General features: G+C 41.8%; 1 protein-coding gene across 1 annotated transcript in view; it reads right to left on the reverse strand.

The window, feature by feature from the left end:
• The window catches only part of PHLPP1 (PH domain and leucine rich repeat protein phosphatase 1), a 244809-nt gene that overhangs the window by 108856 nt on the left and 113481 nt on the right, over window positions 1-22472 (reverse strand). Inside the window, exons 2-3 of the mRNA XM_014573530.4 lie at window positions 12929-13125; window positions 10589-10714 (exon numbers count right to left, since the gene is read on the reverse strand). Of these exons, the coding sequence (XP_014429016.4) occupies window positions 10589-10714; window positions 12929-13125 (323 nt within the window). The remainder of the gene's footprint in view (window positions 1-10588; window positions 10715-12928; window positions 13126-22472) is intronic.

Below are 22472 nucleotides of genomic sequence, written 5' to 3' on the forward strand. Positions count from 1 at the left end.
ATGAAAGTGCTGTACAAGTACTACGTGACTAACTACTTCTACGGTTTAGCTAGTATATAAAAAAAAAGCATTACAAATCCTCATACCCAGGGCATATTACTATATGAGAAGAACGTCCATTTCTGTCACATAGGGGTGGGAACCTTTCTTGAGTAGGGGGCCACTTCAAAGTCAGTTGGGGGTTGCACACAAGTGAGAAGCAAAATACAAAGAAAATTCTCACTGACCTGGCACCTGACGGAGAAGGAGAAAGACACTCCCCACATCCCCCTTGCACACCACAGTCTAAGGGGGCTCAGCCTAGCAGATTTTATGTGTTTCAGCTTCATTGCTGGGGGAGGGGGACCCTGAACCTCAGGGGTCAGATGCAGACAAACTGGGGGCCTACATTTAGCTCCTGGGCCTGAGGTTCCCCAGCCTTGCTCTAAGACATATCATTCTACAAATCATATAGGGATATACTAGACGGTTTTATCTTCCTTAGAAAAGCATCTGTCAGTGGGTACTGTATCAGATAGGCACTTCCGCATTCCTCCTTTGAAATGTACAAGAGCCCCCACTGGGCTTCTTGTGCATTTCAATAGAGGAATGCGGAACTCCTCAAGCAGCCTGGGACCAGCGAGAAGTCCAGCTAACTTTGGGAGGGTGCTTATGCTTTGAAATGCACAAGAGTTCCTAGCGGGGACTCTTGTGCATTTCAAAGCGGAAGCACCCTCATGGAGCCTGGGGTCAGCGGGGGACTCCCCAGCTGACCCTGGACTCCGCATGGCATTTCCCCAGCTGACCCCGGGCTCTGCACACTTGGAAATGCTGCACTGGAGCCTGGGGACTCCGCAGCTGATCCCAGGCTCTGCTCAACATTTCAAAGCGGCAGCGCTGCACGGGGCCCAGGATCAGCTGGGGACTCCCCAAGTAACTCCAGGTTCCCCAGAAATGCTGAAGCAGCAGCCTTTCAAAGGCGCAGTGCCACGCAGCTCATCCCGGGCTCTGTGTGGTGCTGCCCCATTGAAATGATGCGGTGCCATTTCAAAGTGGCAGCACCACCAGGCTCCGTGTGGCACTGCTGCTTTGAAGTACCCTCTCTCCCCCTCGCTCCCTTTCCTGCCTCTATCTGGCAGAGGCCGCAAGGGGGCAGGGGGAAATCGACTAGTCCTTAAGATGTACGGTTGGTGTGTGTGTGTGGGGGGGGGGGGGCTTTGCTCCCGGTGCCTCTGGTCTGCTGGGGACCGTCTCCAGCAGACCAGGGACACCGGGAGCAAAACCTCTGAGTACGGCCCGGCAGCGGGACAGCCCCAGCGCGCCTGGGCTGCCCAGCTGCCAGCTTCCCCCGAGGCTTTGCAAAGCCGCGGAGGGGCTCCTGCGGCGGGGCATCCCAGGGGTGCCAGGGCTGCCCCGCTGCCGGCTTCTCCCGAGGCTTTGCAAAGCCGCAAAGCTGTATACCCAGCGTATAAGACGACCCCTGATTTTTGGGGGATGTTTTTTAACATCAAAAGTCGTGTTATACGCCGGAAAATACGGTACTATTTTACTTTAAAATGAAGCCTGACCAACAAGCCTCCAAATGAGGCTCAACCCCCATCTGGCCACAGCATCATAACACTGCTGCCTCCCTCCCCCACAAACCCTGATCCCATCATACACCTGAACCCCCTGCCCTCAGCCCCTCATGCTCCTACATCCCCTGACTCCCACCAGAACACTCTTGCACCCTCACCTGCCACAACACAATCTTGTACCCGAGTCCTTCATGCACCCAAATCCCCTGCCCTGAATGCGTACATGAAGCTGGATTTGACCAGTTATGATGTCAACTTCAAAGAAATGTGCAAAAAGATGCAGCGGAAGTCCCATTAAATAAAGTCTGTGAGTACTAGGGATGTTAAATATTACTTAATTGAAGAGTCGATTAATCTCAAGAATTCTTATCGGTGACTTGAACAGGAATGAGCCAGGACTGAGCCAGCCTGCTAAAAAAATATACTGGCAAAAGGGGAGGCTGGGAATGCGTGTAGTCAATACCACTAACCTATAAGCTTTTGCTTATTAGCTAATCAACTACACTGTTACATCCCTAGTGAATACAATGTTTTATTTGTATTATTGATAATTGACATGATTAATAATAATACGAAGTTGTATTTTTCAGTCATGCAAATGGTCATTCTTATATGGCTTCTTGTGGACCACTTGTTCTGAATTTTGATGTTTGGCTCCTTGGATTGAAACAGTTGCCAAACCGCTGCTGGAAGGTAAAAAGCAGGGTTACTCAACATGCGACCGGCAGCAGCCTGCGGCCCATTTGTTTGTGGCCGACGGTGCGGTTCGGGTTTACGCAGGGCTCAACACGCGGCTGCAGGTGGGAGCCAAAACAAAAAAGTAGTCACTATAATTGTCTTCTGTTGATATGCACTTTAGTAGTTAAATTCCTGGACTATCATTGCTCATTAAAAGTGCTGTCACATTAGTGGAAATCGAGTAAATATTGCATTTTATTAGTGTCAGCAAAACTGACTTAAATGGGGCCTGTGTGTTGTGCAGTCTTGCCTTAGTCTTTGTATTCATGCCCATCAGTGTGAAAGAAGCAATTTGCATATATATGCAACCACACTTAAACTGCGGACGTCAGCATGTGCTGAGTATCACTGTGGCCCTCTGGGCTTCCAAAGTTGAGTAGCCCTAGTATAAGGTGTCCAAACAAAAATTCTGGCCTTCTCTCCTGGGTCCTTTCTAATGCAGTGTTTGCTATTTATTACTACTGCATTATTTATCCTCTCACTCCTGTAATTTATGTTGAAAATGTGGACAATATAGAATCAACTGAATCAACCTGAATCTCTTGTACGGTTCTTTAGTGCATGTACCAGCATTTTTATTGCAAGTTAACATAGACAACACAAAATACCTTTAATATTAAAGAGTACTGAAAACAAGTTTCCTCAACAAAAACAAACAAAAAAACCCACAAGGATTTATTGTCAGCATGATAATATGGTAAATGTTCTAGATCAGTGGTCAGTGTCTCTCAAGCTATGCTCCGCAGAGCCCTGGGGCTCTGCGAGGTTGACAAACTGGAAACATCGATAGGTACAACACATGATCCGTGGACCGCTGGGGCTCCGCATACATTTTTATGCATGTTAAGGGTTCCGGAGCCCAAAAAATTTGAGAACCACTGTTCTAGATTAATACAACTGAATCCAGTTTATACCCCTTTTGAACAATCTTTAAACTCTAATTACTACAGTTAGAAATTAAAACTAAAGCTAGGAAGTGTAGAAAAAGGCTATTAGTAATGAAGAGTCTACACATTTCCATCTTTTAAAAGCATTCCATTTGAGGCTAAATCAGCTTAATTAAAATGGATCTATTTGAAGTAATCCTGTCACCAAGTTCAATATCTAGGCCAACATTTCTGCAATGACCCCCACTGAATCTCAGACTTGAACAGAATTCACTAATTTCTTCCACTCTTATCCTCTCCCACTGAGTTTTTTCAGTGTACAAGTCTACATATGATCAGCCCATCCCACTGTTCAAATGTGTGCAAGGGCATACTATGCAAACCTGTCTGAAAGCCATTAAAAATAAACAGAAAATATATTAAGGGTAGAAGCAAAGGCAGTGCAGTCTCTGTCTGAATGGCCCTTGTTTTTATTTTGAGTACTGGTTAACATTAAGAATTCAGCTTTTTAAAGAAGCAACAGCATAGGCATGTTTTCCATGATCTTAACTTCTAGGCTTTAACTGATAACTAACGATATGCAGAATTGGAATTGATTTTGGTCTCTGAAATAAAATAAGAAATGGAACTGAACTCAGTTATTAGATGCAAACAATTCACCCATTTTAATTGATGGAAGCTTGAAAAATCAGTTTCCTTACCAATTTTTTTCTATTGCATTGCAGATTCAATTTATGACAAATTATGATTTTTTGACATTTTATTGTAAGAGTCATGTAGCCATTTTCCACCCCCTCCTTATAAAAATGCTGTCCAAGCAAGCCATAATTTTGAAAACTTACTTTGCAAAGAAAGCTGCTTGAGTTACATAGAAGTGCACAAGACCATCTGAAAATCTTTCTTGAAGGATATACAGTAGAAAGCTGTTATTCAGCATATTGTGGGAATACTGGGTGCTGGTTAATTAAATATTCCGGTTAACTGAGAATTACACTTCACCAATGGCATACCAATTTTTCAAAGAATTAGAATACAGTAAAATGACTAAAGTATAAATAGTATACAAGTACTCACTAAGGATGTTAAGAGGCAGGTAAACGGCTAATCAACTACAAACTGTATCAACTACGATTAGTGGATAAGGGAAGGCGCTCTGTCCTGGCTTGTGACGGGTCCAGGAGATACCCTTGCTGCAGCTCTACAGTTTAAACGTAGCAGGAGACGGGTGCACAGGCAGCCTAGTTCCTACTACATTTAAACTGCAGAAGCACAACAGGGATAAGTCCCAGACTAGGGATGTTAAATTCCAATTAATTGGCTTATCGAATAGTCGATGCAGTTTGCATTGACTATTAGATTAGTCAATAAGGGCACCTGCGCCCTTAAAGTGTAGCAACAGCCCCAAGGCTGTTGCTACACTTCAAAGGCAAAAGCGCTGCCAGGAGCATGGGGCCAGCAGAGAACTCAAGCGGTCCCACACTGGGCCCAAGCTCCCTGTGGCATTTCAAAGTGGCAGCACCACATCAAGCCTGGGCCAGCAGGGAAGTCTCCAGCTAGCGGCATTTCAAAGTGGCAGACCTTGGGCTCCACTCAGCACTGCTGCTTTGGGTGGCCAACTATCTGGCATTTGTTTATCGGCTAGTCGTTCACATCGCTATCCCAGACCCGGTATGAGCCAGGATTGAGCAAGCCCAGCTCAGTCCCAGCTTGCACTAGGTCTGGGAGCTACCCCCACCAGAGCTCTGCATTTTAAATGTAGTAATAACCAGCTCTTACTATGTTTAAAATGCAGAGTGGCAGCTAGGGTAGCTCTTGGACCTGTTGTGAGACAGGACTGAGCCAGGCTTGCCCAGTTCTGGCTTGCACCAGGTCCAGCAGGCATGTGGACAGAGACTGCTTCTTGGCAGCCTCCCCTGCCCTCCTCCCACCCCATGTTGCTGCCTGGCGGCACCGCAAAGACAGTACTGGGGGAGGGGGTGTGTATGTGGCTTTTAAGCTGGCTCCTCCCAGCACCAGCTCCTATTCTCCCCTCCCTCCCCTCTGGCTGCCTCTGTGAAATGCAAGTAGTTGAGTAGTCGACTCAACTCCCTGATAAGTCTAGACTACTCAGCTAGTTGCTTACATCCCTAGTACTCACCAATACAGCAGTAGTATTGCACTTCAGAGTGACTGGCTTCTTGAAGCATGCATGTGCGTATGAGTAAAGTTTTCCCTACAGTAGGTTATCTTATGACACTTCATACCACTATGGCCAACTGATGATGTACACTCAGATCACTAAAAATGAACACTAAAACTATACTGAACATGATATTAATGATTCACAAGGCACTTCAGGATCTTGTAGTGCCTGGGAGGGGGGGGGGGGGGGGAGAGGGGTGTCATCATCAAAATCAATTATCATTGTAGATATAGATGCTGGGAACAGGAGCAGACAAGAATGTCCACAGACTGGATGCGACCCACCAAGCTTTTTGATCTGGATTGTGGTTGTCCTGCTGCTCCCCATCCCCCAGGCAGATCAAAGAACTGGAGAGAGGGGAGCAGTCTCCCCTCCTCCCTCAGGGGCATGCCATACCTAGAGGGAACCGCCAATTATTAAAAATAGGGGTAGGGGGACAAAGAATTCATGCGCTCTCCTACCCCCAGGCCCTGATCAGCCTGGGGGAAGCTCATAAAGCCTTCCACTGATGGGACTGCGGGTGTGTAGAGGCAACCACATTTTGTTCAAAACAGTTGGCAGTTCTCTCTAGGCACCATAAGCCCCTGGTAGGCAGGGATGGGGGGCAAAGTCTTCATGCACTCCCCCACCCCCAGACTAATCAGGGTCTGTGGGAGGGGGAACACAAGTCTCCTGGTACTGCCCCTTCTGCCCGGCCCACGACCACTTCTGAAATTCACCAAGTGGCTCTCCTTTAAAAATTATTGCCTATCCCACTGTAGGTGATAAGATCATTACAGATTCAGCACAATGACACACACTGGAAGCTTTTTTTAAAATAAATTGCTGATTTTGGCTTGCTTACTTGTCTTCTTCCTCTTTTACATAAGAGTGTAACTGCATAGCGTGCTGAGCAGTCCCAGTTACTAGACTGAAGATTTGTATTGGAGATATCAGAAATGTTGCTTAATTGAGCTTTCTAGTTAACTGAGTGCCACCTAACAGAACTTTTACTGTATAAACAATACTATCCAATGGATTTTCAATTTAAGATTATAGTAATTGAAAACCAAAAGTTCCTAACCGTCAGGGTAGTCAAACACTGGAATAAATTGCCCAGGGAGGTTGTGGAATCTTCATCTCTGGAGATATTTACGAGTAGGTTAGATAAATGTCTATCAGGGATGGTCTAGACAGTACTAGGTCCTGCCATGAGGGCAGGGGACTGGACTCTCGAGGTCCCTTCCAGTCCTAGTATTCTATGATTCTATGGTTGATTGAGTCAAACTGAAATTTTAATGCTGTGATCTCAACCTGGGTATATTAAGTTTATTCTTCATTTTATTTGTAATACACTAGTAAGTAGAAGTTTTCACTGGCATTGATCAGGACACAGATACAACAGACAGATAGTATTTAGGGACACAATTTTATTTCCAGACTATGCTTTACAGATGCTAAAGGGCTTTTGAACACTAGTGAATATAATAATTCTGAGTATTAATAACTACTGAAATAGCTGACACTAAGCAAGAATCTATTTCAAAACAACTTCACTAACTATTTGAGTATTAGGAATGTAAAAGAGCAGTTTATTAGTCAACTACCTGATAGTCAGATTGTATCAAGTATTAGTCATTTACTTGCTACTTAACATCCTTATTGAGTATTCTCATTAGGACTAGAAATGTCATACCTCCCCAGTCCCAAAAAGCCTTCATTTGAAAAGGGATAGCATTTTAAATGTCACTCCTATACAGGACATTCAATCTGTCACAAGTTGCATCTAAAAAACTAACAACCAGTTAAAGATTAGATAATTCTCTCCACCCCCACATCCCAAATAGTTTACTTTTCAGGGTGGGGAACGTCTGGAGGACCGGAGGCCGCTGACCCACAGAAAAATCTTTAAGGGGCCACACAAAAAGAAAGATACTCCCCCACCCCCACAGTTGACTGTGTGTGCTTCAGCCCTGCAGCTGGGTGGCAAGAGGCTCGAGTACCAGTGTGAACTCCCCACGGCTCTGTGGGGAAGAGAGCCCAGGGCCTCAGGGGTCAAAGCCATCCAAGATGAGGGCTGCGTCCAGCCCCCAGGCCTTAGATTCCCCGTTCCTGATTTAAAACAGTACCGTTTGTATTTTGTGTTCCATTTGCCCAAGTGCTTCACATAGGGTAGGACCTGAAACCAGTTTTAACTGGACTGGCTTTCAGATTAATAGCATCCTTTAATATAAATATAGAAATGGAATTATAAAACTAGGGTTTATTTTGCTGCACAAAGATCCCTTTGACTAACACACAGAATTGGTAGATTCCTGACATCCTTCCCCTTTGTACATGTAATCAAGGAAATGTTTGCTTCATCTTCTAAAATGAATTCTGCTAGTAGTGGTATTAGTAACCAAAATATTCAAATTTATGGTGGTTGTTACTCTGACTAGTTTAGTAACATACTATCAGGGCCGGATTTTTTTTTGGGGGGGGGGGGGGGCTAGCTGGGCACCTGATTGAAGTGGTAAGGGGAACTGCGTGCCCAGGGCTGTGCATGCGCCGCGTGCTCGCTGCCCAGGGCTATGGCTCGGTCCGGCACTACATACTGTTCTGTTATTGCATGATATATCCCACATGAATACATTTGTCTGAGCTGGTATCACTGGTTTTCCATGTTTATCTTTCAAAACAATTTAAAGAAGATTTATTCTAATACATTTTAAATCCTGTCTGAATAATGACTCTACAAAGCAGCTATATTATTGGAACAGAGAATCGAATTAGATCAAAGTGTAACTATGAAACACAGATTCTCAATTTTTCATTTGCTATATGCTGTCAACGTACTGAAGCATTGAACTGTCAATTAATATTACCGACTTTCAGTTCTGGTACTCAAAGCCTTGTAGTGCTCTGAGCTTGGAGTTTGCCCTCCTACATTTAAAAAAGAGAAGAAGTCATGATTATATGGGAGATATCCTCATTTTGGCAACATTCCCAATACTGTTAGTCATATGGGTGAGACAGTGCAAGGGAGAAGCACAGCATGGTACAGAACAAGCCTATGCTGTCAGTAGCTCAATGGGACTTTCTGGCCATTTATTCCTACTTCTGAAGTTCATTGTTTTATGCTGTTTATCCTCACTCATGAGATCTGTCCTTCATTCACCCGCTGTCAGAGCCACAGGAGATGAAAGAACACTTGTCTTTTATAAAGATCCACTGAACAACAAGAACAAGCTCAAAACTGCAATCAGATCATACCCAAAAGCACGCACATCTTGGCTTCACAACTAAGTAGTCAGGGAGGTTTAGGTAGGTGTTCCAGTGTCAGAGTGATTCAAAATCCTAAAATAGATGAACAACTAGAAAACGCACAAAGGGTATTCCATGCAGGGAGAAAAAACAACAAACATTAATTGCCCAAAGAGGATACAATTCAACACAATTTACTATAAAAGCATAAAATTAACAATCCTCTGAAAAGACCAGAACTTCAAACAAACATTCACTAGATAAAATATACTACCTTGTGGAAAAAAGACAGATTGAAAATGATCTAGAGTGCCCTAAATCCCTTCAAAAAGCATTACACAAACTACTTTAACACAATAAAGAGCATAAAAACTGTTAGTCCCTTACTAAATTTAGAATAAATACACATTAAAAACCACAGTGGCATACCAATGAGAAAATATATAACCAGCGTGACAAAAGAACTAAAACATTATTTACCATTCACTACACAAGATACATGAGTATGAGCTGTAATCAAACATCACAAAGAACCCAACTAAAGGAGAAGATGGGAAAAATTAGTATAATAGAGAAAGACAATTGCAGAAACCATTTCTCAAGAAAAGGTAATATGGCACCAAAGAGTAATGCAAATGAGGGATGTTAAAATGCAGTTCAATGGAGGGAGGAGCTTTTAAGCAGGCTCCCCACACACACTAGCTCCCATTGGCCTCCTCCCGCCCCTGCACTGCTGCCTCCGATACCAAAGCAGCAGCATGGGGTGGGGTGGGGGTGGGGAGGCACCGCATGTAACCATCAACATTAACCCTTGAGTCCAAGCTCATCGGTTAACTATGTACCCGTTTACACTTTCACATACCTAATACAAATGGTGTAAATATCCCTAAATTCTGTTAGCAAAGCCTGCTCTAACATGTGAGATATATTTTTAAGTCTGGAGCTCCACTTCAACATGCTCTGAGATTTCATTTCTGAACATGGGTGGACCTTCCCACCACACACACTCCTATGGTAAGGCATGGACAGGAATCTAAACCTGTTTGGACCGATTCACAAATTTTAAGACTGATGTTGAATGTGTTTTAGATATCAGCTTAGTTAGCTGTCCTTATTTGCCCATTGTATTGTGGGATTTCTATTCAATTATTTCATTTTCTTTTAGTCTGAAGTTCCCTTGTATCCTCAGTATCACCAGTCCACTTGCCTAGCTTTCCTTACTTCTCCACTGCACACTTCTTTTGCTATCTGAGTGTCAGGAGAAAAAGCAGGGCTGATTCGAACTCTGCCACAACTGCTGTTCAGATCTACTTTACTGAAGAGTGGGAGAACAGATCTTGCTGAACAGGGTCCTCACTTCTGCTGTGTCTTTCCAGCAACAAGCAAATGCAAAAGGAGCTCCAAAATGGCTGGGAAAGCCACCAGCTCACCTACAGGGTAGGCTGCTCCATTTGATGAGAAACTAGCACAGGGAGGGCTATAAAAAGTGATCTGACTGCATAATCAATTTTAGCTCTAATACTCTAGGTATTGAATAGGTGCCAAAATAAATGGACACTAGAGAACACTAATGATTGATCAGCAATAGGAAATATGTTGATACCTAGCCAATCACAAGCTTTAGCCATTTTAAAAACAGAAGTCAAGTACTACATTCCAAACAAAAAACTCCACAACTGGTACTTCTAGCACTGTCTTCAGTGGCTTTACATTTCTTGCATTACTTCAGCTTTCATTACTTTTCATATTGACATTTTGGAAGGAAACATGTTACTGAGCTTCTCCACTCTAATGACCTTGTTCCCTACTTTAAGGAGCTGCACCAAGATGAGGGAAAGAAGGAAAATCTGGCTAGTATTCTTTATTTACACACTGCAGGCAAATGTAGCTTAAAAACCCCCAAACCCTCAGTCCTGTTACAAGTACACAACTGTTCATTCTGGTGAAAATGAGCAACATTCAAAAGCAAGGAGAACTCTAGTTACTAAAGGTGCTCTTACCTTTGATGCTTGTCGAAGCCACCGTAAGTACTCTGTGAAGGTATCAAAACAAATGTAATAGGTCTGGCTCTGAGGTCCAGAGGAACTAAATGCTAAACAGTGCTGGTGCTTTTTCACTTCTTCCACCTGTATTTAAATAAAGACAAAATAATTACTGTATAAAATTTTGAAAGTGTCAGTGTGCAACTAGCAAACGCAAAATGAAGCCGTGAAAAGGAGGAGCTGCTCAAACACCTCTTAAGTATTGTTAAGCCTGGAATCTAATTAATCCAGTGTCAAAGAGCCACAAAACCACTGCAAGCAACAGATTAAGAAACATGAGCTGTTTAACAGGACTTTCGAATTAAAGTTATATAAACGTACTGTTAGACCTGAAGATCTGGATAATTCTAAAGACTTGAATATTTTAAGATTTTTCCAAAATTAAACTGCCATCAAGCCAATTATTTTCTGGCATTTAAAAATATTGTATTTACCATATGTTTTTTTTTCTTCCACTATTTGATCTGAGGAAGTGGGTCTGGCCCACGAAAGCTCATCATCTAATAAACCATCTTGTTAGTCTTTAAATGCTACATTGTCCTGCATTTTGCTTCAACTACCCCAGACTAACACGGCTACATCTCTATCACTATTTACCATATGCCTCTTACTGTGAAATGGAATGGGAGATATGTAAATCTGATGGGTTGAGGGTAGGGCAGGGAATAGACAGCAGTTTGGCAATAGATCTCTTCCAGTTTAAACAAGTATTTGCTGATAAGCCTTCAACAGTAGAATTTGAAACAAAAAAAAATGTCCTGTTATTCGCTGCTCCTTTTACACAAAAGCCAAGTGTGTAAGAACAAGTCTTCACTTTTCTCTTTTTTGCTAGTGGTCTTCAGCAAGGTATAAAGAGGACCTGAAAAGAACTCCCTGGAACAAAAAAGTAAAAGCATTTTCTTGTGAAAGTTGCTTTTATACATGCAACACAAATGTGCCAAGAATATATATTTTAGTTTTGATCTTCATCAGTAAAAATTTACCTTTAAAAAGGAAATGACACGGTCTCCAAAATGTTCCTGTGATGTTTTGCAATGTGTTTTGCAAACCAGGAAGTGCAGGAGGATTTAAGTGGGTGAAGGAGAATATTTTTGAATGATTTTTTAAAAAATAAAATGTCTTGTGTTCCAAATGTCTCCCACCCATGCCTAGATAGTGGAGGCTTTCAGCAAATATTACCAGGCTTGATTCAATTTTCATTTTATGTCTGTATTCTACCTTCAACTTCACCCCTTACACATAAGCAATTCCTACAACATACAGAAGACAGATAAGCAAATAAATACTTTTTGCCAATTCTGTGAACAAAACCATTTAATGGCTCAGAAGCTCTTATCTTGGATGTTAGGATTTTTCCCTACTCCTCCCTTAGGGCCTCCTTAGAGATAACAGCAGGCCTTGGAATGCTGAATCTCGCACTTCCTACGTGCAGCATTGAGGATTACTATCTGCTGCTGGGAAGAGGATTTTCTGGAATAGCCGTTTGTATTTCTAATGACACAGAGAAGTGCCAGTCCAGGAAGAAAATTCTTGTATGAATAAGGTGGAGACGGGAGAGGAAGAAAAAAGTTTGAGCTCCACACAACTAGACTTGGTATATAAATGGCCTACTACAGAATATTAAAATGGAACTCTGAAAACTGACTTTGTAAATATGTCAGACTTCTATGTTTATTGTGTCTTAATTTCAGTATCACGTGTGCTAGTACTCAAGGTTAAAAAAAAAAGCAGCATTCACTGTCTAGCCCTGTAAAATCAGTCTGTGGTCCAAAAATCAAGTAAGATGCTTTTCATTTTGTGAGTCACAACTAGTAATGAAGGTTTGTCAGGTCATATTGGGTCTCCAGTTGCTCCCATATAACCCCCCATTGTCTTCAGGCCTGTTTCACAGGTGTATCTGATTGAAATAAATTCTGTTGATGCACAAAAAATATAAACCAACACACTCTTTTAGCAAACAAGTAGCATGAGCAAGAGCAACACAGACTGAAATTGCTACACATACATAGAACAGTAAATACTATGTGAAAAGAAGAGATAATGATTCCACACACAACCATTGAATTGCCACTCCCTGATTTTTTTCTATTTTTAAATGTCAGTGTTTTGCCAGGAGATAAAAATGAAGCAGAGAAGCAAGGTAGAAAGTGGTATATGCAAAGTGTTTTAACTATCAGACGCCACAGATTACAAACTCTTTGGGACAGGAACCCGTGTCTGAAAATCACCATGCATCTCTACAGCACTGAACAACAAGATAGGTGAGCAGCCTCAAGCATTACCAAAAAAAACCCTTACTTTTCCACCAATTAGAGGGAGAACGTGCATCTTTCCAGTTTGGCTTTCTTTCACCGATGATACGATTAGGCACGTCCCACAAAGGATAACTTGGCGCCTTGTCCATCTGTTGACTGGCAAATGCATTTTCCCTTTTCGAACATTGTACATTCCTGAGAGCTGAATCCGTTCAGAGTTGCCAGTGCTGTGGGGCTTTCCTGAAATAGAAACAAAAGCAGACACTTTACAGCTACTGTTTTCCTTTTTCAATCACTCTTCATAATGTTGAGCACAATCTGACAAATGTCAACCAGCTCCAAAGCCAAACCTCTAAATAAGGAGATTTGAGCACTGTAGTATCAATACATGGATACTAACTGGTATACTTCCCTTTCTTCAGTATTAGTCTTGTAGTTTTGGTACATTTAAATATTTGCCCAGATTTAAAAAGTTAATTTTTTGCATCTTCTGCTTTACAACTAGATACAATATATTTTCTTGCCTCTTCTGAATCAATGCCAAAATCTTACTTACCCATCCCCAGTAATTAGATTAGAAGACCATGTAATATGAATTTGAAAACTTGTTTAATAGTATTAAAAGTGTTCAGAGACTTTGAATGTTTGCTATTCAATAGAGGTTGGAATTCATTTCAAGCATCTCTGGATGTTACTGTTTCAGTCTGACTGAACTCTCAAGAAGGCCATAGCATAGCATTGATATTTTGCATACTGTATTACAAACTGCAGACAGAGGGAAAAAACGAGCAGTCCAAATCAGTGACCAGGCGGATACATTTTCAATGTGAAATGTATTACAAAGCTCTCTTTCAGAAGAGAACGCCATCTGACAGTGACATTCAGTGGCCACATGGTGCAACAGATTATGGAACTTGAATTTTTAGGCCTCAGGTGGAAAAGATTTTCATTGTCTCACTATGGTATGAAGTGTTTTAAATTACCACCACCAAAGCTGTCATTACTCATCCAAAGACAAGCCTAGGACTGCAGTAACAAGGTTGCTGCAAGTCAGGACAGAGATGCAATCAGATGTATGATACAATGGTTAAATTTGCTAGTACTATGTTTGGTTTTAGTGAGACTTTTCTGACAGCATATTTTAAAAAGAAAGATTTTTGCTGTGGATAAAACAGAAGCAGTAACTCTAATCAGTTTCGTCATACCTAGACAAAAAAATTGATAATATGAGCACTCTAGATTAATCTATAAAGCATGAGATCAAGAGAAATCTTAAACACTAATTCCCGAAAAAAAAAATCTGAATTCCCACAATGCTGGGGAATTATAGCTTGTAGATTTGGATCACGTCAGCAAGAGCCCACACTTGAAAAAGTTAAGTTGTGGTGTAGAAACTTTCTTTCTTTTTCAAGGGTTGATCTCTCTCACCAAGTCATCTTTTTCATATTAGCCACAGGGGGCACAGCTGGGGAACTACTGAAAGATTTGCCAGTAACAGGTAGCAGTGGGGGAGCTTCATTGCTGCCCCAAATGCTAGAGGCATAAGATACGCAGGACACATCTACCCCAAAGTAATTTTCCCCAATGCCAATTGTAACCATCCTTTTCCTTTTAAAATCTGTTTAAGTCCAAACTTGGTACACTTTGTGCCAGTTTTGCTATGCTATAATAAACACTGGCATTTAGGCTACTGTCTGCCTGTTTAGAATTGCAAGAATGCTGCTGTCATTTAAAAGAATACTCCATTGCCTCCCAATTTCTGGCACTAATAATAATTGACATTCTGAGATGGCTCTGACTAGTATCCAACTCAAAACCCATCAGAAGCTGGAGACATGCCTATTAAGTCCAATAGCACATTGAAAATGAGGATATAATGTGTAATCAGTTAGAATTTGATCCAAGGAACTTGCTTTGGCTAGAACTTCTTTATTGTATGAACCCAATATCAAATGTCATGAACCTAGCACAGTACTGAGAACCAATCTTCTGGAATCATCTTCAAAGGGCAACTCCGATGTTTTGAGAGCTTCCATTGTAAAAGAAATTTTAAAAAACTACCTTGATGTAGTTCGTGTGTATAGCTACGGGAGTACTAGGAATGTGAATCAATATTGTGCCACCATTGTGTTCGGTGTTACACAAAAGATGACACAAAGCTTTCTGTGAAAGGATTAACTAAACCAGACTCAGAACTCCTTTAAGGAAAGTCAAACTAGACCACCAATACTGCTGCTACGTGAAGATCATATTACTATATTACAACAGTGGTCACCAACCAGTAGATCGGGATCTGACAGGTTATCCTGACTGGTTTGGCCAAAATGCTGGCACTTCAGCTGCCCCTTCCCCCACTGCTACATATTTCCCACCTTTTGCCTTGGAGCTTGCCTCTCACCCACTTCCCCCCCCCCCTCCCAAATTCTATCTCCACAGAAAGGATGGGGGGAGGGAACAGGGCTTGGGATGGAGGAAGTTTGATGGCTGCTTTTGAGAGCGCTGCAGGGCCAGAGGAGGGGGGAGCTTTACTCTAGCCTCACTGCACCACCACCCAGGAGCAGCCTGAAGCAAGCAGTGTCCAGCTGGAGCCAGAATCCCCAACCCCTGCCCCAGTCATGAACCCTCTCTGCACTCCCAAACCCTGAGCCCCTTGGATCCAAACTCCCTTACACAAACTGTACCCATAACCCTCCTGCACTCCAAATCCCTGCCCCAGGCTCAGTTCAGAGCCCCTCACACTCCAGATCCCTTAGCCCAACCCTCTGTCCCTGCCTAGTGAAAGAGGAAGGATGGAGTGAGCAGAGGCAGGACCTCAGAGAAGGGGCATGAAGGATGCGGGGCAACTGTATTTGGGTCTGAGGTAGATCCTGGATTGCATTTAAATTCAAAAGGTGATCTTGTGCTTAAAAAGGCTGGAGACTACTGCTCTACAAGATATCTAGAGAGGTCATGTTGCTGCTACTTGGCAGAAGTGTTTGGCAGTCTAGAGCCAAGATATGAAGGTCAATTGTCTTCAAGCAAACGAGGCTATACCAGACCAGAGACTACACTGTTACACTTTCATAAACAATAATTCTCTGACTAAAGTCAGTGCTGTTTATTTAATGTAGTAAACACACAGGCCCATCCTCCAAAGGTAACTACTTGCAAGAAGAGTATAGAAAGAATCAATGAGAGAACAAACCCAGTTAACATCCATCACCACATCTCAGCCAACTATCTTGGAGGAGAGTTTGTGTCATGGTTCTCTCCATTTTATAATATGGATATCTTTCAATAGATCATCAAGAAAAATTCTCACTACCGGTCCTCCATTTGACCCCACAACTTAAAACATTAAACAAAACTTAGAAGTTTAAAATCTATAGGACCTGACAACTTGCACCCCTAGGTTTTAGAATAATTGGCTGAGGAACTCAAACACTGCTCTAGATTTTTAACAGATGTTGGAATACTGGGAAGTTCCAAAGGGCTGATAAAAGGCTAATATATCATTATTTAGATGAGGTAAGTGGAAAGACCTTGGAAACTATAGGCCAATTAGCCAAAAACTGATTCCAGGTAGAGTGCGATGTCAGTAAGAAAAATTAAAAGGAGGGTAAATAGAATTAGTGCCAAATCAACGAACTTCATATTTTTCATATTAGAAGTAAGAGTAACATGGCTTCTGCGAAGTGTTCCACTTAATACCATGTAAAGATCTAACTAACAAAATAGAAAAGATCAACATAGCACATTATATGTATTTAAAACGGGCTAACTGATCAATCTCAAAAGGCAACTGTACATGGTGAATCATCCTCTTAAAAGAGGTTCTTCTAAAGGGGTTCCTCAGGGATCCTTTCTTTGCTAAATGCCATTCAATATCTTCACGCATACCAACACTACTAAAGCAAGTCAACAAGTTACGGTCACCTACAGCCATCTCAGCAATTAAAATTGCCATTCATATCCACAGCATATCTTTCTGTTCCATATCTTTGTTGACAGGACGTGCTCTCAGCAAGAGTGTGTCCACCAACTTAATTGTGTGGGGCACTGACAGCAGGAGCTCTCTTCTCCCCCACCCGGGGGCTGACAACCCTAGGGCTACGTCTACACTGGTCACAATTTCCGGAAAAGGGATGCAAATCAGGTAAGTCAGGATAGGGAAATCCGCGGGGGATTTAAATATTCCCCGCAGATTTAAATAAACATGTCTGCCGCTTTTTTCCCGGCTTGGCGAAAAGCCGGAAAAAAAGCGTCTAGACTGGCGCGATCCTCCGGAATAAAGTCCTTTTCCGGAGGATCTCTTATTCCTACTTCGAAGTAGGAATAAGAGATCCTCCGGAAAAGGGCTTTATTCCGGAGGATCGCGCCAGTCTAGACGCTTTTTTTCCGGCTTTCCCCCAAGCCGGCAAAAAAGCGGCGGACATGTTTATTTAAATCCGCGGGGGGATATTTAAATCCCCCGTGGATTTCCCTATCCTGACTTACCTGATTTGCATCCCTTTTCCGGAAATTGTGGCCAGTGTAGACGTAGCCTAGCTGTCAGAGCCAGTGTGACTCAGGCTGTCTCAGTGGGGGTTGAGGATGAACTCCAGCTAAGAGCCCCACATAGGGCTGACTGCCAAGCAATGCTGTAACCTCATCAACTGAAGTTCTATACCTCTCCATGAGGCAGAGTTAAGTCGATGCAGTGGGCAATTTACATCAGTGGGAGCTACATTTTACTGTAGTTGCTTACAGAGTTAGGTTGACATAAGCTGCCTAATGTTGTCCTAACTTCGTCGTATAGTCCAAGCCTTTATCAGTTATTTGGAAGAACTATAAAAACCATTGCCAATAGATGTCAAAACTTCGTAGAGTGGTAAATAATGTGAAGGCTGGGTGAGTGCTACAGAACAATCTGGATTACTTGGTAAAGCTGAGCTCATTTGAACATCACGTGTTTCAATGTAACCGATGCAATGTCATACATCTAGAGGCAAAAAATGTAGGTCATACCCTAAGTGGATGGGGAATTGTATCTTGGAAAGCAGTGTCTCTGAAAAGGCTTTAGGGATTACTGTGGCTAACAAACTGAACATGAGCTCCTAATGGGGTGTGCCGTCTAGAGGGCTGGTGTGAAATACTGAATAGCAGCAGGGAAGTTATACTGCCTTGTTTAAGAACAGTTTCAAATTCTTGGGTCCCCACTTGAATTTTTTTTTTTTTTTTAAACTAGAAAGGGTTCAGAAAAGAGATACAGGAAGAATGAAATGTTTGGAAAAACCGCTTTGTAACATGAGCCTAAGGATGTGCAGAATACTTAGTTCATCCAAGAAAGAGTTAAAAGGTAATTTGGCCATTCTAACTAACTACATTAGGAGAAATCTGAGGGACACCTCTGATTTTGCAGACAAAGCTAGATAAAGAATATCTTCATATAACAGGATAATTTATCTTTGGAACAAATTTACCAAGTGATGTGGTAGATTCTCTGTAACTTTTAAGTCTTTAAATCAAGACAAGATATCTTGGGTGAGAGCCTGTTTTTAAAAAAAACCTCCACATCTGAATCATCGAGAATTACTGGGCAAAGTTCTGTGGCTTGTGTTATACAGAAAGATAGCCTAGATTACCATATGGTCCCTCGTGGTCTTAAAAACACACTTTTTCTAGCAACGACAGTACTTAGTTATAACAAAAATTGGACCAGTATAAGGAGAAAAATAAAATTTGCTGTAATGAAACTAGGGCAAGTGTTTGCTTGTGTCCTTTCCTCATTTGATATCTCCAGTATGGTCATCTTTTTCTTGAGTGGAAAAACTTGATACTAATACAATATTTCCCTTTATTTCCTGCAGCCCAAATTGCTTTAATATTTTGGTCACCTCTTCCTACGGGACTGCAATTCCTCAAGATTTAATGTCACCTGGAACTTTAATCATAGTTCAATTTATAGTGCAAAGGAAAAACATGAGGCAGTTCTACAGACTGCTGAGAGGGGCAAAGTTATTCTGAGCTGACTTGAATCTATCTAAGCAATACTGAGTTAATGTGTGACTAGTTCAGGGTTACCTGATAGCTGAATTCCCACCCAGGGTACACGTGACAAACGAGAAACTGTTTTAGCAGGAAGCATCCTTGTCTGTGGACAGATTAGCTTGAACTGCTTGTAACTTTAAAAAGATCAAGACTCTCTCAGCAACAGTGAGCCATTAGACAAAAGAACAAAGTTTTTTTTTTTTTGAAAGAACGCATCGTACTTGCTGCTTCTCACCGCATTGTCTTCAAGGCAGCAGGTGACAAAACATAGCATCAACAGATCAATTACTATAAGCAAGAATACTGAGTATCTAAATCAGGGGTCTCCAAACTACGGCCCGGGGGCCGGATGCGGCCCGCAAGGCCCTCTCATCCGGCCCGTGGAGACCTTTTTGGATTCAAAGGCAGAAGAAGTGAGATTGTTTCAAAACCCATTTGAAGCAGATGTGGCCAGTTGCCCAGATGAACTGCAGCTGGAAGTCATTGAGTTGCAAGCAAATGACCTCCTTAGGGACAAGTTCAAAATAGGACTGGTGGGTTTTTACCAGTTTTTGCCCAAGGAAGACTTTCCTAATGTCAAAACTTTTGCATCAAGGTACCTTTCAATCTTTGGAACAACATACCTGTGTGAACAAACATTTTCAAGAATGAAATACGTGAAGAACAATTTGAGAACAAACTTGTCCGATGATAATCTCAGGTCACTGTTGATGTTAGGGACAACAAATCTAAAGCCAGAAATGTCTGCTATATTGGCATCCAGGAAACAATTTCACCATTCACACTAATACAGGTGTTCATGTGTAGTGTATGAATGTGTTATTAAATAATAACTGAATAAAATAATATTAAATACATGATTAAAAACAACATCCATGTTTTGATTGTTTTTTATTTGGACCTCAAGTGTGTAGTCGGCCCCCGAACTGCTGTTTGATAGTTAATGCGGCCCTCGGGCTGAAAAGTTTGGAGACCCCTGATCTAAATGAAAGTAGAGAGAGAAGGAGAGAGCACCAAAACCAAAGGAATTCATCCACCTTGTCCAAAAAAAAAAAGCCCCTAACAAACCATACACTGGAAGCACAGTAGTTAGTTTCTGATCTACTATCAAGGGGACAACTCTTTTTTCTGTTCAATTGTCCGATCCCTTTGATGAACCTGAACACTGAAAAAACTGTAGACACCTCCTTTTGGATACAAATCAAGGATCAGAAGACAAACAAGTTATGATACATTACTATATTCTCTGCTGGAAGGCTGCTGGTTAATGGGCTAAATTATCAGTCTTGGTGAAATTCTATAATTTTACTTTGTCTCCAAATGCAACAGTTGCTGAATTTCCCCAGGACTAAATTATCCACAGCTGGAAGGAATACATTCTCACTGGAGACCACCACCTAGAATCTATCTTCTCACACAACCTGACAGCACACCAAGTTTAGTGAATTTCAGAGAATTAGCCCATTTAATTTTTTCCATATATAGAATTACCTAAGGATGCTTCATGACAGCACCAATAAACAATTAAAAAAATATCTTTAAAAAGATTTTTGCAGGCATCTCCTTGATATAAAAGAGTGAAGATATGTCCAAAACATATCCTAAACATATACTAGGGAAAAACACGAGTTTAGCATTTAAAAAAAACAACAAAATAAGCCAGAACAGTTTGGGTACATTGGCAAGAGAAAACGCTTTTCATTCCTGTCAGGACTCCAAAAGTACAACCCTGAACACACCCACAAAAAGACACTATGCAACCCTTTAAAGAAATGTCCAAGACCAAGGAACAGACATTCATGGTTAAGTTACCTTTAGTTTTAAATTTGTCCCGGGACTGAGAGGGGAATTGGTTGCATTTACAAGAGTATCAAAGCTTAGGACTTTCATTTTAATTTTAGACTTGGCATACAAAAACCAGCAGCACAGCCACAACTGTCCCAGACCAGCTAACTCAAGATTGTAGAGCTTGGTCTGTGGGGCTAAAAATAATGGTGTAAACATCAGGCTTAAAGCCTGGGCTGCAGCTTTGACACACCTACCCCCTTGGAGTCCCGCCCTGAGTTCTGCGTTACGTTGTTATAACCCTGCAGCCTCTGAGCCCTGTGAGCCAAAGTCAAGGGACCTGGGCCAGCCATGGCATGCCTTGAGTCTATGGTTGCAGTATACAACACTACGGATGTTAAAATGCATTTAGTTAAGTAACTGCATAACCACTGAATATTTCAGCGGTTACACATAAGGACTAGCAGCTCCTACCTGCTGCCATGCAGAGGCAGCAGCGCAGGAGGGAGGGGGAAGGTGGCTCTGCAGGAGCTGGTATGCATGGGGGGGCGGGAGGGGGAGAGAGAAAGCTCTGCAGCATGGGGAGGGTGTGTAACCATGCACTTTAACCTACGAGCACAGTCTCATTGATTAACCAGGTACACGGTTATACTGTCATATCCCTTGTGTAGACATGCTTTCAGATGGAAGAGTCTACATCCAGGGTGTCTAACATGCTAGCTTCTAGCCACATGTGGCTATTTGGCCCGCTGAGTGTGGCTAGTTTGCTATAGCAGTAGTCACTGTGCTGGTTGGACACCATCAGTCCATAGGAAGCAGAGCTGGGTTAACAAGTTGTCTTCTCAAGTCTTCCTAGCCACATTACTTTCTTCAGAAACTCTGTGATAATCATAATGGAATTGCAACAGATTTCAAAAACTTAAAAAAAAAAACCTGATTTATAAATAATAGAAATTACAAACTACAGAAGAAATAAGTTTGTACTATCCTGGGATAGCTATAGTATTTACAGAACACCAGCATTTGTTTTTATTCACATTGCAACCAACACTAATGAACTCTTGCATGTCAGCAGCTGTTGCCTGCAATCAGATTAATTGGATGAAATAATGTATGATGATATTGAATTATACAAGTCACACCCGTAGTTGTAATGTACAAAACTGCTTGATTTTGGGTGTGCACATTTTGACGTTAATAGAAACACTGCATCTTATTCAAAACACGCTACCCTGGCTGATTCTGCTTAGTGCAGAATTCTATCATGTGGAGAGACCAAGTGACTGTCCTTGACTGGGCTGGAAGAAGCAATGAATACTGTTGAAGATACTCTGAATCTACTAGGGGACTTCAAAAGATTTCAGACCATAATGAGAACCCACAACAGCTGGCTTTGGAATCTGGGGAAAAAAAGCTATTTGTCCTAGTCACATGAGACTTTTGAGATATTTATGATTTGCAACGCATTGCTGAGAGAGAGAGGCCATAAAATACCCATTTGTAATGGGACAAAAATATTTCCAGAAAACAGATAAACTAGAAAAAAACTGAAGTGTCTGAATTAGTGTGAAATTAAAGTTGTCAAGTTAACTTATGCACATGATTTAAGTCACCAACTTAAAAAAAAAGTAGTTAGCACTGATATTGTACATGCTAGCTTATATGACTGTCATACATTTTACTTGGTTAAAGGGCAGTTCAAGAAAGTCTTCCCAACTACAGAACATTCATACTACATTGACTGGGATTTGTCCAGGCTATCCTGGTATATTCGATGCCTTCTCAAAGTCTCA

This window comes from Pelodiscus sinensis, chromosome 2 (assembly GCF_052426305.1).
Source record: "Pelodiscus sinensis isolate ZL-2025 chromosome 2, ASM5242630v1, whole genome shotgun sequence".
Lineage (NCBI taxonomy): Eukaryota > Metazoa > Chordata > Testudines > Trionychidae > Pelodiscus > Pelodiscus sinensis.